Below are 16304 nucleotides of genomic sequence, written 5' to 3' on the forward strand. Positions count from 1 at the left end.
CTAGGCACTTGTGAGTCAGCTTGAGACTATTGATAGGTAATTGGGAGAGAAGAAGACAAAGATTAGTAGAAGTATTTTAAGATTCTGTATTTATTGAATTTACATAGTTGCATAAAGCTAGTAGTATTACTAGAAAAACTCTCTTTTAGATTAGTTATGAAGTTGTACATTATTTCATTACAATAAGTTGTACTATTGATCCAATTAAAGTTTGAGAAAAGATTGTCTGATGTATTAATGTATTTTAGATGTCCACTTAAGTAATATCCATTACATTCTAAGAAGTGAAGCTTTTACAAAATGTGGAAAGAAGTTAAATAATAGAAGTAGCTTACGTTATAGAATCATTGTAATTGCAACACAAAATGTGTGAGATTAGCCCAGAATGTTCCTCTTCCACATTTAGCCCCCTCAAATCCCAGGCCAAAGGAGTATTACTCCTCTTATTTTTTTTTTTTTTTTTGTCCATTGTTATCCTCTTTCTTTCTAGATTCTCCTGCTCTTGACCATAATCTCTCAAATAATCAGACTGTTCCCAGGCAGCAGCACAGAGGCTGTGGTGGTGGGTGAGAAGGTGGGGTGGGGGAGGATGGAGAGGTGAGGGCATGGTTGCTTTAATCTGACACCTTCATCACTGTTAATAATTGCCAAGACTCTTTCAGTACTTATTGACAAATGAACATTTCTATTTGGTAAAAATATTTTTTAGATTCCAGAAGAAAATTCATTGGAAAAACAAATATCAAACAATAAAACAGATTTGTGATGGGGAATTATTCAACACCGCTTTTCTAAGATTCTGAGATTTCTAAGATATTGTTGCATGTAGCTCTAGTGTATTTGTTTTTCATTGCTGTAAAATACTTGTGAAAATGTGGTACAGTTCATGTGTTTATTCTCCTGTCAGTGGACATTTGGGTTCTTTAGTCTTTTGCTATGATATACAAGTTTCCAAAGATGTATACTTAGGAGTGAAATTGCTGGGTCATAGAGAATTTATAAGAAAATGCCAAATTGTTTTCCACAATGGTTATACCATTTTACAAACCCTGTTGATCTACATCCTCTTAAGCACTTGACATTGCCACACTTTTTATTTTTGTAAATCTAGTTGGTGTAAATGGTGTCACATTGTCTTAATTTACATTTATCTAATTACTAATGAGATTGACCATCTTTTCCAATATTTTTTGATTCTCGACATTTCCTCTTCTATCAAACACAAGTTCATATCTTTTGCCTATGTTTTAGAGTTATTTCTTTTATTGTTTTATAGAAATAATTTTATATACTATAGATACAAATGATTTGTAATTTTTATGGATTACAGATGCCTTTTTTTGAGTTTGTTAGTTATTTTTTTAATGATGTCTTTTGTCGACTAGTTTTTATTTCAGTGTAGTCAAATCAGTTTCTCTTTATTTTTCTGAACAATGCTGTTTTATGTATTAAGGAATTCTACTTTTTACTAGGGTCAAAAAAGATATTCTCATATATTTTATATCTAGAAGTTTTAAGGTCATCAAAACATTGTTAAATGGGAAAAAAATCTTTTGTCATATTGCTACAATTTATTGAAGAGATTTAACTCATATTAACTTTGTGTTAAAATATACCCTAAAATAAATTAGAAAAGACATGGGATCATTGAAGCATAAATATTTCAGTCTATTGCTTTATCCTCACCAAGAATTATCATTCTGTTCTCATTTAAATTAGGAATGCTTCTATGACCATTCTAGCTTGCTTTGATAAATCTTTTCTCTGAGATGTTAGTCCTAATTGATGACATACTGTTTAGACCTTAAATGTTCTTTTATCATTTCCTATCATATGTCAGTTTTTAATAATGAAGGGACTTTGAGAGCTTATAATCCAATTTATACTAAAATGGAAATGGAGTCTAAGAGAGGTTAACTGATGTGCTCAAGCTCCTGTGCTATTAAGTAGTCAAGATGACACTCAAACCTAGTCTTTTGATTTCAACTCCAATACTCTTTACATCAGACTTTTTGTCCCCTTTAATGAATTGTAAGTGTTGGAGTTCATGCCCGCTCAGTCTCCTTCACTACTCTTCTTCCCTCCTCTACAATCTAGCATTTCAACTCAAGTGTATAGGCAGAGTAAGGGAAAATATGATCTTTCTTTTTTTTTTTCCTTTCTTTCCCTTTCTTCAGATACCTAATGAATGTTTGCTATGTATCAGGCATTAGGGATGTATGATAAACAAGATACAATCCTGCCCTCAAGGAGCTTATAGTTTATTAGAGGAGTTAACAAGTAAATAGACTATTACATTTGAGTGTTATAAATACATGGGGTAATAACAGGGAATTCTGGAAGCATGATAAGAGGATATGATTGGTCTTGGTGAGTCATGGTCACTTCTTAAAAGATGTGATATCTAGGTTTACTTTTAAGATAAACTGTTTATCATAGTTAGATAAGCAGTGCTGGCTATTGAATAATTATTAATAAAGTCACTTTGATTAGAAATAACTGGCTTCCCTTAGACTTATTCCATAGCTTTCTTGTTGAATTGCCTTGGTTCTTCCAGAGGAATTGATCTTTGAAAAGTCACAGAGAAAATCATTTGGAAGGCCTTATAGGATTATCTACACCTCTCTTGGAACTATCACCCAATATAGTCAATTAGAATAGGTGCTCAGATAACTCTTCTTCATTTGCTCTAAACATAACAAAATTAGTACACCTTAAAAACTTGGAATTTTATTTGCTGAAATTTCTGGTTTTACTTTGTAAGTCTCTCTGTTGCCTAAGAGTATGTAAGGGCCCCATCAAAGGAAGTAATAGCCAGAGTCCTCTTGACAGGCAAATAATGCATTCTCTTATAAGAGGGATGGGACTAAATCTTACCTTATTGGACTTGTGGAGTGAATTGTGGCAAGTTACCCATCTAGAAAGTTACTGACTTCTGTTAAGCTACATAAAAAATTGATTCTTGAAAAAATAACATTACTGTCAGGTAGCAGTAAATTGTAATCTATATAGTTTGGGTCACATCTTTTATGCTTTGATTAGATGGCTATCCCTAAATTCATGGCTAAGGTGAAGGTTTTTCTCCAGTTTGTAATTGATGGATCTTTGCCATCCTGAAATACAAGCCTTCTGTAGCTTCAAATAAAACTTCTAAAACATTATCAAAATGAAACCAAACATTATTGTGTTTAGTGTACTCTAACAGGAACATATACATATTGCCAAATATCAAGTTTATCTAAGCAAGATATAGAAAATGTATTCTGAACTTAGAACCACAAAAATGGTTCCTATCATTGCACAGATTTTTTAAAAATTAGCCAGAAAGTTAAACAAATCCTTTACAGTTGGAGAAGTCTGGTATATAAAACCTTAACCAAATGCTGCTACTTAACATCACTAGTGATAGAACTGTGGTGCCCCTTAAAATGATGTATCCAAAAGGACACAACATTGCCTGTGCAAAAAACACATCTTAATCTAATCATGAAGAAACATCAGATAAACCCACATTGAAGGACATTATACCAAATATTTAGGTTTAAAAAAATGACTATAAAAGATAGTTGTTGGGACAACTGGATGTATTTTATTTTGGTTAGTATGGTATATTACATTGATTGATTTTTGTATATTGAACCAACCTTGCATTCCTGGCATAAATCCCATTTGGTTATGGTGTGTAGTCCTTTTTATATGTTGCTAATATTTTCTTGATGGCTTAAGCTTTAAAAGGATCTTCGCAGCTAAGGCTGAGAATAGTGGGGGAGGAGATTGGTCAATATCACTTAAGATCAAAGGTGTCAGGCCAAAACATTCAAATATCTGAATATAAAAACAATTGATCCCCTTGTAGCTGCAGGCTTTTCTCAAAGCAGTAAGATAATGCTTCACAGCTCTTGTGGTTCTTACCAAATTATATTGTGAATCAGTAGAGCAAAGATTTATGTCCCTTGATGTACACTCATTCATTTGTTCACTCAGTGAATTTTTGAATTAACATTTTTCCCCGTTCATCATAATTAAGGTAATAGAAATAGGATGCATTGGTTCAGGTATAGAAATTGTTGTTTATAGTGTTTTTGTGTGTGTGTATTGGCATTTGTTTATCAATTTAAAGGTATATTTTTGTTATAGGGGCCAAGTTTAAAAAATACATTGGCCATTCAGCTCATGTAACTAATGTCAGATGGTCACATGATTATCAGTGGGTTATTTCTATTGGTGGAGCAGATCACTCTGTCTTTCAGTGGAAATTTATTCCTGAAAGAAAACTAAAAGATGCTCTTCACATAGCACCCCAAGGTGAGTAGAACACACTGCCTAAACAATTTCTCTGTCAAATAACTCTTCAGTAACCCCCAAATAACAATTTTACTCTTGAAACATACACAAGCCTCGTATGTTAACAGTATAGATTATTATTATTAGTGGAAATTTTAAATAAAATATTAGGTCTATATGTTTAAACTCAGTTGTCACAGAGCATGGACTACAAAGTACTTTTGGTTACACTTTCATCTATCAAATGATGAGTAAAAAACATGCATTAGTAAAACAAACATTTAATATATTCTCTGGGAGATGGGTATCTAGGTTTCAGTATGGTTTTTTTGACAAAGAAAAATTATCTAATGTCAGTTCATCTGTTGCATTATGGTATTTTCTAGCTATTTTTCATGTTAATTATAGGTTATATTCACTTATATTTGCACAGACATTTAAATTTGATGTAGCGGTCATTGGGGAGCCAGTGAAGGGATTTAAAGGAACTATTGAGTTTGCAGTGAGTGGAGAGGAAGATAATCTGTAGTACAGTTTACTGACATCTGTGTCACTTGAATAGGTAATTTCATTTGCTTGTTTTATGGCTTGTCTCCATGTCAGTTGGCACAGTCAGCTCTTGATCATTAATTTTATTGTGCTGTTTTGAAAATGAATCTTCTTTAAACAGGTAATGTTTCATTTTTTTAAATTACAGAAAATCTGGCTGACTCTAATAGTGATGAATCAGATTCAGATCTGTCTGATGTTCCAGAACTGGACTCTGAAATTGAACAAGAGACACAGCTCACCTACCGTCGGCAGGTAATTTTTATTACCACGTGATTTTTTCCTGAAAAATTCTAGTTTCTTCTTTATCTTGCTCCCTGTTGTTTACTCATCTATTGTTATCTTTTGCAGTTTTTAATTTTCCAAGAAATGTATGGCTGTTTCCCCTTTTAAGAGTTAAAGTATACTTGTGTAAAATGTTATTTATATTAAGTGCTTGATATACTAACTGTGCCTGTATTGTATTGTATTATATATTATATGTGCTTTTTGTCGCAGTACACTTACATTTATTTCCTTTAAAGTACTCTCTTACGAAGTATAAAAATTTCCTGGAAACTAAATGTGTATTTGTCAGTGTGATACTTAGAAAATGTAAATACGTTTGTCTTTCCAAGGAAGTAAATTTCATAAAGAATCTTCCTACTGAAGACAGTTGTTAAAACTTTAGCGATCATAGTAACCACAATGTCTGAAGTTACATTAGGAATATATAACACCTCTATAAATTTGTGTTCTAAGAATATTTCTACTTATGTACATTATTTAAAGGTTTACACGGAAGATCTACCTCAGCTTAAAGAACAATACAAAGAGAAACAAAAAAGTGGTACTTCTAAAAGAAGAGAGCGGGCTCCAGGAAATAGTATTCGATTACACTTTGTTCACGGGTACAAAACGACTACTTTTCATTTATGTGTTTGAATTTTGGTTCACATTTACTAGCTATGTGACTTTGAGCAAGACACTTAACCTCTCTGTGTTTCTGTTTTACCATCTGTAAAATGGAGATAACAATATTTTTCTTTATAGGATTCTGGTGAGGAGTAAATAAGTCAATACTTGTGGTGACTTAGAATGTTTTCTGGCACTATATAAGTATTTATTAAAGAAAAAATTAATTTGTCTTATGAAAATTTAGTGTTATATTTATAGAAATGGATCTCTTTAAACAAAATAAGTGAAATGTGAGAGATTATCATCTCCCCTAAATATGTCTAATTTGTAATGATATTGTGGCTTGTTTTGGCCTAAGCATTTTGGCCTATATATTATAATTTCAATAAAATACAGTTTCTGGATTCTCTTAGAATATCTGGCAATACAGATCTCACATTTTATCCCAGGACAAACAGAGTCTCCAGTCCAACTCTTCCCTTCCCCTCACCTAGTAATCATTGTCTTACCTGGCTTATAATGTTTTCAAGAATTTGAAAAAAAAACAGATTTATTTAGTAAAAATATTTTTCTTCCAGTGTTAAAATAGACAGTACTTCTTTTTGTTTGTTTGTTTGGAAGCATTTTGTGTGTGTGTGTGTGTGTGTGTGTGTGTGTGTGTGTTTTAATTGGAGTATAGTTGATTTACAATGTTGTTTTAGTTTCAGGTGTATAGCAGAGTGACTCAGTTGTACATATACATATATCCACTCTTTTTTAGAGTCTTTTCCCATATAGGCCATTACAGAGTATTAAGTAGTGTTCCCTGTGCTGCTATTCAGTAGGTCCTTATTAGTTATCTATTTTATCTATATTGATCATTTTTGAGGGGATTTGACTACTTGTTTTCTGGATGTGTATAATATTTTTAAATTGTTGTTAAAACGTATTTTTGTAGTATATATTGATATATTTTATTCTCATGGTTGAACAGTGTGTATAAAAGGATACACTCTGAAAATCATCTTCCTACCTCTGCCCTCCCAGCCATCATTTCCCCCCCACCCAAAGGGAATCACTGTTACCTAGTTTCAGAAATATTTATGTATAATATAGTACAAACAAATACAAATATATATTCTTTTCTATACCCTTTCACTTGTAAAAAAGGAACTTTTGCTTTATAGTATACAAATTTAGTATTATGCTTGGATTTAGCTGTTTGTAATCAGAGCAGTTCACAAAAGTTTATGGGATCTGAGATATTTGTATTTTTTAAAATTGTTCAGTATCTTGTAAAGCTGGAAATTGAATGTCCTCTGTATAGTCCATATTTATCAGTAAAAGGCCAAAGTTAATGTTATATGATTTTTCTATATTTAGTTACAGAGGGTATGACTGTCGAAGTAATCTGTTCTATACTCAAATTGGTGAAATTGTGTACCATGTGGCAGCAGTGGGTGTCATTTATAATCGACAACAGAACACACAGCGCTTTTACCTGGGTCACGATGATGATATTCTCTGCCTGGCTATTCATCCTGTGAAAGACTATGTGGCAACAGGCCAGGTAGGTCCTTTGAAAGACTATGCGACAACAGCCCAGATAGGTTAGACCTTCGTTTGGGTTTAAAGTTAAGTTAGTCCATTTTTTTCCTTATCTTTTGTATTCTAGGAAATGAAGAATTCTTTAGAATGGGATTTTATTTTCATATTACAAATAAAACTTTTTTCTTATAGTTTTCCTTAGAGTTTTATTGTTTTACTTATTGTAATTTGAATTTGGAACTATGAGCTCTGGCTTGACACCTTTCTGTCAGGATAATATTAATTTTTTAAATTTATGAGTAAAAATTACAAAAACCGTAAAGACTAGAAATCTGTTTTTTTAATTATTTTAAATAATATAAGTTATCTAAGAAATGTTCTGTGACAAACAGGATGACTATGTTTTTATTTTGCAATCATGATAGTAACATATTCGGGTTTACCAAAGTAGAAAACATGGAGAAAAGTCATAACTGATACCTCTCTATATGGATATTCTTAGAGAAGGAAGGGAAAGGGTGATATTTATAAATTCTCACTGTGTGTAAGCACTTTACTAGTTTCTTAATGTATATTTATTTTATTCTCACCTCATCTCTATGAGAGTAAAACCATTTCCCCCAGTTTATAAATGAAGAAGTTTAGGTTTAAAGAAATTAGATAATTTTCTCAAAGATCTGTCAGCTAATAAGTGGTAAAGCCTAAAGCCCTTAGTCTGTTTGGCTTTAAATACTGTGTAAGTATACCTTCTGGGATATATTGAGGGTGGGGGTGGGAAACTTGCATCATCCTATGTAGCTTCCCTGAAAGGAGAGAAAGCTCTTCCCTTTTTCTTTCTCCCATCTTCCCTCACTCTGTTTGTACCTCCCCTGACTCTTTCCTTTTCTCCTTCCTTTCCTTCCCTCCTTTTCTCCCTCCTTTCTTCTATTCATTCAGAAACATTCATAGAGCATGTGCTGTGTACCAGGAAAGACTCTGGGAATATAAATAAAACACCTTGCCATGGTAAAACATTCATACTCTGTGGGGGAAGACAAACACGCAAGAAAATTGTGATACAGTGTCATAAGTATAGATCAGGGCTTCTTACCTTGGCACTGTTGACATTTTGGGCCAGATAATTCTTTATTGTAAAGATAATTGCATTTTTGTGTATAATGCCATCCTGTGCATTGTAGGATGTTTAGCAGCATCTCTGGCCTCTACGGACTAGAGGCCAGTTAACACCACCCACCCCAGCTGTGACAACCAAAAATGTCTCCAGACAGCCTTTGGGAGGCAAGTCACCCCCTGCTGAGAACCACTAGGCTAGAGATATGTATAAAGCTCTCTTGAAATATTATAAAGGACTGATATATTGTGCCTAGTGGAATCAGGGAAACCCTCATAGAGAAGATGACATTTGAGCTGAGTAGTTTACCTGATAGAGGGGAGGTTGGGGAATGTATTTTAAGTGTGTCATATCACGTGTAACAGTGGGGGAAAAAATAAAAAAATAAAAATACAACTTCTTTAAATAACTGTGAGCAACGCAAAGTATTCAAATCTTAGAGTGCATGATGGACATTAGCGGAAGAACGAATTAAATGAGCTGGCAGAGGCCTCAGGGGCACCATTTACTTTCACCTTTAGTTTATATAAATGGTTCCTCTTAAAACACGATTATGTACCCATTGTGCTGTTGCAAGGAGTTTGGACATTATTCTGCTACTACTGGAATGAAGACTGTAAAAACTGGTCATTTACTACCATAATTCTGGAATTTTAGGGAGTTTGGGCCAAATTAAACTATAAGTCAGTATGCCCACAGGACATCCCTGGATACCCAATGACCTCTTCCTCTGCTAGACTTTTAGCCAGAACTCTAACAGAAAGACAGATTAGGGGAATTCGCTGGTGGTCCAGTGGTTGGGACACTGCACTTCCACTGCAGGGGACCCAGGTTTGATCCCTGGTCGGGGAACTAAGATCCCACAACCCATGAGGCACAGCCAAAGAAAAAAAACAGATTAACAAGAGAAAAACAAAAAGTTTATTAACAGGTGCAATTCATATCACCTGGGAGAAACCTAAACCAAAAGTAACTCAAAATGGTTTAGAACTCCAGCTTATATAGAAAACAGTAGATCTGTAGACAAATGACAGGACAGAGGAAAGCAGTTAATAACTTAGTGAAATATTGATCGATTGCAGTATTGTTTTTTGTTATGTCTTTATATAAAACCAATCTCAAAATTAACAGTAATTGGCAGCTATGTTAGTTATTTCAGGAGTTGCTTTCATAAGCAAAGTTATTATATCTCTTAATCTGTATAAAGAAAGTGATTACTTGAGTCTAAAGGAATAAAGAATTAAGTTGTGTTAACCTGCTTGGCGCTTTAACCCCTCTGTATTTTGTTTACACTATTATCCTAGCCTAGAATATACTTGCTTACTTCTCTTTTTATCTAAGACCTACACTCTTTGAAGGCCCACGTCAAGTAGCATCTCTTCCATGAAGATTTTCTCTACAACCTTTTCATCCCCATTAAGCATGTATTACCAGATGTTCATATTTTAACGGAAAATATCTCGTTTTCCCAATGAGTTTGCAAAATTTGTCTAATTGTCTTAGTGCTCATTGTACCTAGCATAGTAATGCTGCCAATAATAGATGCTTGGTAAGCATTATCTTTATTGATGAAGTATAGGATAAGGTTTAGGAGCTACGTAGTTGTAGAACATTCCTTGAAACACTGAGCCTAGTCTCATTAGCTTTTCAACAAATGTAAGGGAAAAATGTTGATCACGTATACAGTCTGCTTTATACTTTTTATTTGATAAATATTTATAGCAAATATGACAAAGGTTGTTAAATCTCCTGTTTTCCTTTTATAGATATGAAAATAAACAATTTAATTGCATAAAATGACTTTTATAATTCTTTCTATTTTAGGTAGGTAGGGATCCCTCAGTTCACATATGGGACACAGAGACCATTAAACCATTGTCGATATTAAAGGGCTACCACCAATATGGTGTCTGTGCTGTTGATTTCTCAGGTAAGGCAGTTTTCTGTCTCAGTAAGAATGATCAAAATGCAGAGGCAATACATGGCATTTTAGTCTAAATTAGTGTTGCCTAAACTTGTCATTTAATAGTAACCTTCACAATTTTTTATCAAATGTGCATACTGTTGTCCTAACCAATCAAGGCTCTGAAAGTGTGGGTTTGCTAGCTGTTTTATAATAATAATTTAATGAAATGTAATTTTAATACCCATTGTTATAAAGATGTTTCTATTAAAATAAAAAATGTTTGTCTACATAACCTCTGAAACCGTCTCAGTTACCACTAGTGGTATGTATTTCCAACCTTGGGCAAACCCTGATCTCATTTAATGTTTTGCAGCCACAGAGTAAACTTTGAAAATGTTTAGGGTGAAAGCTAAGAAAGAGGTGAGAACTGATATATTTGTTGTATAAGATTTCTATGAAGTGACAATTCCAATCTGTCTTATCAAAATAATTTCAGATCATGTTAACTCTTTGCTACATATATAAAAGTTTAACAACTACAGATAGATCTACAGTGAAAGCTGGGGTATGGATTGGGAAGAGTGGGGAAATACCATTAATAGAGAATTTTATATTAAGAAACAGTAAATTTGTGCTTCCTGCTGCTCTGACTGAAGTGATAGTGAATTGCTATAGTTTGTGGGGGGAATTGTATATACACATATTAAAATCTGCCAAAGGTGAAGAAACTGAATGGTAAAGGAGTCAACAAGAAAAATACCACTGGTAGCGATAACATACTAGTTGAGGTTTGCAAAAAGTGTGGCAGAGTGGCAAATGTTTTATTATAGATTGCCTTTACAACCTATAAACATATGCACACCTGCCAGCATGACTGACTTAGCGCAATCTCTTGTCTAATAGTCATTACTTGTTGCTTGATGGTAGTAACAACTAAAATAATTGACCTTCACTACAAACAGTCATATTAAACAGCAATATGTATTTGTAACCTGTGTCTTTTGCATTTGATTCGCTTTTTGTAATCCCTATGACTTCTTATATCACAGTAGAGTTCCTATGGTGAAATTCATTGGCGTATATCACTTCTTCCTTCCTTCTTTCTTAGTTTTCCCTTTCCTTCTCATCTTTTAAATATCTTTTTTCTACTTTTCTTATCTTCCTCCTTTCCCCTGTCTTAAGCTGGTAGAAGATGAGGTAAGTGAAGTCAGAGGAAGAAGTCAGCAGATAGGTTTAGATGCATTGAGACACTATTCTTCCCCTTCCTTATAAATTCTGCTTTTTGTTTCATAGCTGTATGTATGCCTAACATTTAACAATATTTTATTTTATAAAAATTTAAATATAGTGCTGTGGTATCAGAATATGTACTGAGTGTTTTTTATCTTCTGAATGTTAATGATCAGTCTATCTCTGTGATTAATTTTCATAGCGGATGGGAAACGTTTGGCTTCAGTTGGAATAGATGATAGCCACACTATTGTGCTATGGGACTGGAAAAAAGGAGAGAAACTTTCGATAGCAAGGTAGGGAAAAAACTTGATATCACATTGGCAAAATACTGAAATTACCTTGGACTTAAAATTTTTTTTACTTATAACGGTTTTGAAATCAAGCCAACGTAACTTTTTAAATTGTTGCCGTCTTTATTACCATTGAATAAATAGTATAATTGTGGTAAAAAGACAAATGATTTCATGATTCATTGTAGGTTTATCCCTTGTGCACACACTTTTTAATGTAACTGTAATATGATATTCGAAGTAGTGATTATCAAAAATCTCCATTTATAGGTAGAGTGAATTCCACTGTAAGATAAGCTATTCTGTAGTCATTGAAAACATGATAAAATACTCATTTTATATATTTGAGTGAAAGGAGATACATACACACATGTATCACAAAGAAATTATAGATTATTTTTATTTTCTCTGTTATAGTTTTCATTTTCTAAATTTTCTACAGTGAGCATTATTATTTCTATAATACTAAAAAATATTAGCAATTGCTTTAAAGGAGGAAATAGTCAACAGTTTCAGAGACTATTTTTTTAACTTCCTATTCCCTAAAGTGACACATAAAAGCACTTTAAAATATAGATAAATGGTTTCTGCAGAGTATATAGACAGGACCCAAATAAAAGATAGTTTAAGAGGATTTTGTATTTGGAAAGACTATATTAAGCTGTAACAGAGTACCATAAAAAATTTTTTTTCTTTAACTCATTCATGCCACAAATGGCATTCTCTATGTACAGTACTATAGTTGGTACTATCCAAAAGAAGTTCAGTTCTCACGGTTCCTATCTTTTAAGATTCTGTTGAGAGGAGTTAATAAATTAAAATAATAACAAAATAACAAATGTACAAATGCATGATTACGTAGCCTAAACCTAAGAGACAAGTGGGCCAAGCATTTAGTAATGGAGTAATCAAGATAGGGTTTGGATTAGGCAAAAGGTTATTACAGGAGAGATTTATCTTCAGAGTTAAAACATTTTGGTATTTATTTCAGAGGAAGTAAAGATAAGATTTTTGTTGTAAAGATGAACCCGTACGTGCCTGATAAATTAATTACAGCTGGAATTAAACACATGAAATTTTGGCGAAGAGCAGGTAAGGAAGTGCTTCTTTTTGCTCCTTTGAAATTTAAGAAACTATTACTTTTTTTTTTGACATCTTTATTGAAGTATAATTGCTTTACAATGGTGTGTTAATTTCTGCTATATAACAAAGTGAATCAGCTATACATATGCATATATCCCCATATCTCCTCCCTCTTGCGTCTTCCTCCCACCCTCCCTATCCCACCCCTCTAGGTGGTCACAAAGCACCAAGCTGATCTCCCTGTGCTATGCGGCTGCTTCCCACTAGCTATCTATTTTACATTTGGTAGAACTACTATTACTTTTAAAAGCGATTTGGTGTTAAGTACAATGTGGTATCCTAAATTGGATCCTGGAACAGAAGTTTCATTAGTTGAAAAATAGATGAAATCTGAATGAAGTTTGGAGTTCAGTTAATAGTAATATATCAAATATGTCTATTTTTTAGTTTTGACAAGTAGTCTGTAGTATTGTAGGATGTTAATGTTATGGGAAACTGGGTGGGCGAGCAGTATATGAGAACACTCTGTGTTATCTTTGCATCTTTTATGAAAATCTAAAATTCTCAAAAGTGAAAAGTTTATTTTTTTAAAAGACTGATTCACAGTTGTCTTGATACATTTTAAACAAAGTTAAGATTTATTTTATCATTATTGGCTGCATTGATATAGCATTCATATTTGCAAAAGAATTTAACTTATGAGATTAATCAAGTGATGTCCAGACTTCGTTCTTCTGTTGAAGACATGTGTTTTAGTCTAAACTAAAAGTGAGAAATTGTGTCAAAATTCTTTATGTGCTATAAAATGATATAGAAATGGAATGTTATATTACTTTAGTCATTTAGTAAATTAGTGACTGTAGAAGTTCATATTTTAAAATTAAAAAGTCTCTTTTCCAAATCGAATAGGATACTTATAAATTCCAGCAATTTGACAAAGTCTTAGTACACTTAAACCTTTCAGATAAAATACATAGCTATAGAGAGAAGTGAGACATAGGTTAGAAAAGAATAGGCTTAGTGAAGATATTTCCCAAGTTGAATTAACTTTCAAATTGTAAACTACATAGGACATGAGTCGATTTTCAGACTTGTTTTAATACTTTATCACAGACTCATCAGATCATAGTGTATATACATTTACAAAGTAAAAAGAAGTATCTTCACATTTGTAATTTTCATTCCCATTCATTTAAACGAAACTTTTGAGTATCTTAGTCACTTGGACTTGCAAATACCCAGCAAGTAATGCTATTATTGAGGTTTTGGGAAAAAAAACAACTATAAGTTTGTCTGAAATAAGAGACTTAAAGAAAGTAAATAGCCTTAAAGTGAAAAGATTTGCAATTGAATAACTTTTTTCTTTAACTTTGATTTGACATAAAGTAGACCTGAAACTGAACCATAAAAGGATAAATGTTAAGACTTTAGTGCATTTCAGCATTCCTCACTTTGAGGTTCTGATCCAGAGTTCAGTAGTCAACTGGGAAATAAGTAACCACTTTATTAATCTGAATAAATGCCATCTGTCTGCCCTCTAAATGCATAGCTTTATGTAAACTAAGTTAAAGATGACTTAGGACTAAGGCTAAAAGGGAGCTTCTTACCTCCTATCCCAGATATAGCCTTTGAGAATTGCAAGTTATGAATTATTAATCTCTAAGGAATTTGAACTCTATTCCATGGCTGGTATGACCTTGTACAATACAAACATGTTATGCTGTGTGTATCAGAAAACTCAATAATGATTATCTAAACCAGAGGTGAAAAACTCTGTAAATGGCCAAATAGTAAATATTTTAGACTTTCCAGACACAGAGACAAAATCAAGAATATTATATAGATACTTAGAGAACAAGAGAGAGAACTCCTGCCTTGCCGTACCCAGTTTGCACCCAGTTGCCGTTAACTGGAGACATTCCCTCCAAGATCAGCCTGCTGCAGTGAACAGGACTTGCAGGTTGGACTCGGGGGAGACCATAGTCAGCTTCACTCTGCCCTAGCGACACACTGATTCTAGTGTGTCTTCTCCTCCTGGAGAACCCTACCTTCTCAACTTCGGCAGATGGCCAGAGGCAAGGCAACTCCTGGACTGTGATTTCACTGATGGGTGCCCAGAAGTTTCCATAGCAAAGTCCTCAACTTGTGGATGGTGACCAGCTCGGGCCCTAGGCAGCTGCTAGTTGGCAGCCAAAAGTCAGGGAGGCAGGCTCTGGGAGCAGAGAAGAAAACCGACGTAGCCACTGCAGCTGTGCTCCAGTGGGCACTGAACAAAAACAGGTGATGGCAGGATTTGGCCTACAGCCCATAGTTTGCTGACCCTGCTCTGGATGGATAATCTATGCTCTAGTGAAACCCAGTCCCCTCCACTTGTGCGCTAGATCCCATTTCTCAGCTATTCAAGGGCATCATTCCAACTCTTCTTCCCTTTCTCTCTTGCATTATCAGTTTTCCCTCTCTACCAACTCTTTCCTTTCAGTATATAAATGTGGTGTTATTTCTCCATCTTAAGTAAGTAAAACCAAACAAAACTACTCTTTGAGCTCTACCTTCCATTTGCTAATCAATTTCTCTTCTTACCTATGTACTAAAACACATCCACACAGTTGTTTACACTTTAAATTTGTGAGTTATCTTCTCCTTCTTTTGAGAGAAGTCTAACCTGTTTTTTCCCCTTCACCACTTGACTTAACTGCCCTTCCAAGTGCACTAACAACTCTGGCTGCTATGTTAAGAAAAGACAATCTTCTGAATACATTTGGAATATGACTACTTTTCATCATCTTCTATGTTATCACCAGACCCATGCCACCCTTAGCATTTGCCCAGATGATTGAAATAGCCTTCTAACTCTTTTCGTCCTTGCCACTATTCAAATTACCCTCAACCCAGAAATCAGAATGAACCCGGTAATAAATAATATGCCAAGTCTTGTCATTCCACCACCCAAATGTTTTTCATCTCATAAAGAGTAAAAGTTAAATCCTTACAATGGTCTGTAATGCTGCCTTTGACCTCTCTGACCCCATCTCCCATTACTGCCTCCCTTACTTTCTTTGCTACTCCATACTGGCCTCCCTAGTTGTTCCTTGAAGATTCTTGTCACGTTCCTGCTTTGGGGCCTTTGCGTTTGCTGATTCCTCTGTCTTGAATGCTCTTTTTGCATGGCTTGCTCTTGCTACCTCCTTCAGGTCTTCATGAAGATACCACCTTCTCAATGAGGCCTTTCTTAACCACCCTTCTTAAAATGGACCCCTCTCATTTCTTATCTCCCTTTTATGCTTACATTTTCTCTATAGCACCCGTCATCATCTAACATCCCGCACATTTTACTTATTTGTCATATTTATTGACTGTCTCTCACCAGGAAGCTCCATGAAAGCAGGGAATTTTGTTGTCTTGTCTGTTTTGTTCATAGCTCTGC

General features: G+C 34.0%; 1 protein-coding gene across 5 annotated transcripts in view; it reads left to right on the forward strand.

Moving 5' to 3' along the window:
* Positions 1 to 16304, forward strand: part of EML5 (EMAP like 5) — a 166215-nt gene that overhangs the window by 78966 nt on the left and 70945 nt on the right. For all 5 annotated transcript variants that reach the window (XR_010941171.1, XM_067728372.1, XM_067728383.1 and 2 more), the window contains exons 11-17: positions 4138 to 4305; positions 4982 to 5088; positions 5605 to 5723; positions 7093 to 7279; positions 10193 to 10298; positions 11707 to 11800; positions 12789 to 12889. Coding sequence is in view for 4 of the 5 variants with exons in the window: in XM_067728372.1 (XP_067584473.1) it covers positions 4138 to 4305; positions 4982 to 5088; positions 5605 to 5723; positions 7093 to 7279; positions 10193 to 10298; positions 11707 to 11800; positions 12789 to 12889 (882 nt within the window). In the remaining variant the exon portion in view is untranslated. The remainder of the gene's footprint in view (positions 1 to 4137; positions 4306 to 4981; positions 5089 to 5604; positions 5724 to 7092; positions 7280 to 10192; positions 10299 to 11706; positions 11801 to 12788; positions 12890 to 16304) is intronic.

The sequence above is a fragment of the Pseudorca crassidens genome, chromosome 1 (genome assembly GCF_039906515.1).
Source record: "Pseudorca crassidens isolate mPseCra1 chromosome 1, mPseCra1.hap1, whole genome shotgun sequence".
In the NCBI taxonomy this organism is placed as follows: domain Eukaryota; kingdom Metazoa; phylum Chordata; class Mammalia; order Artiodactyla; family Delphinidae; genus Pseudorca; species Pseudorca crassidens.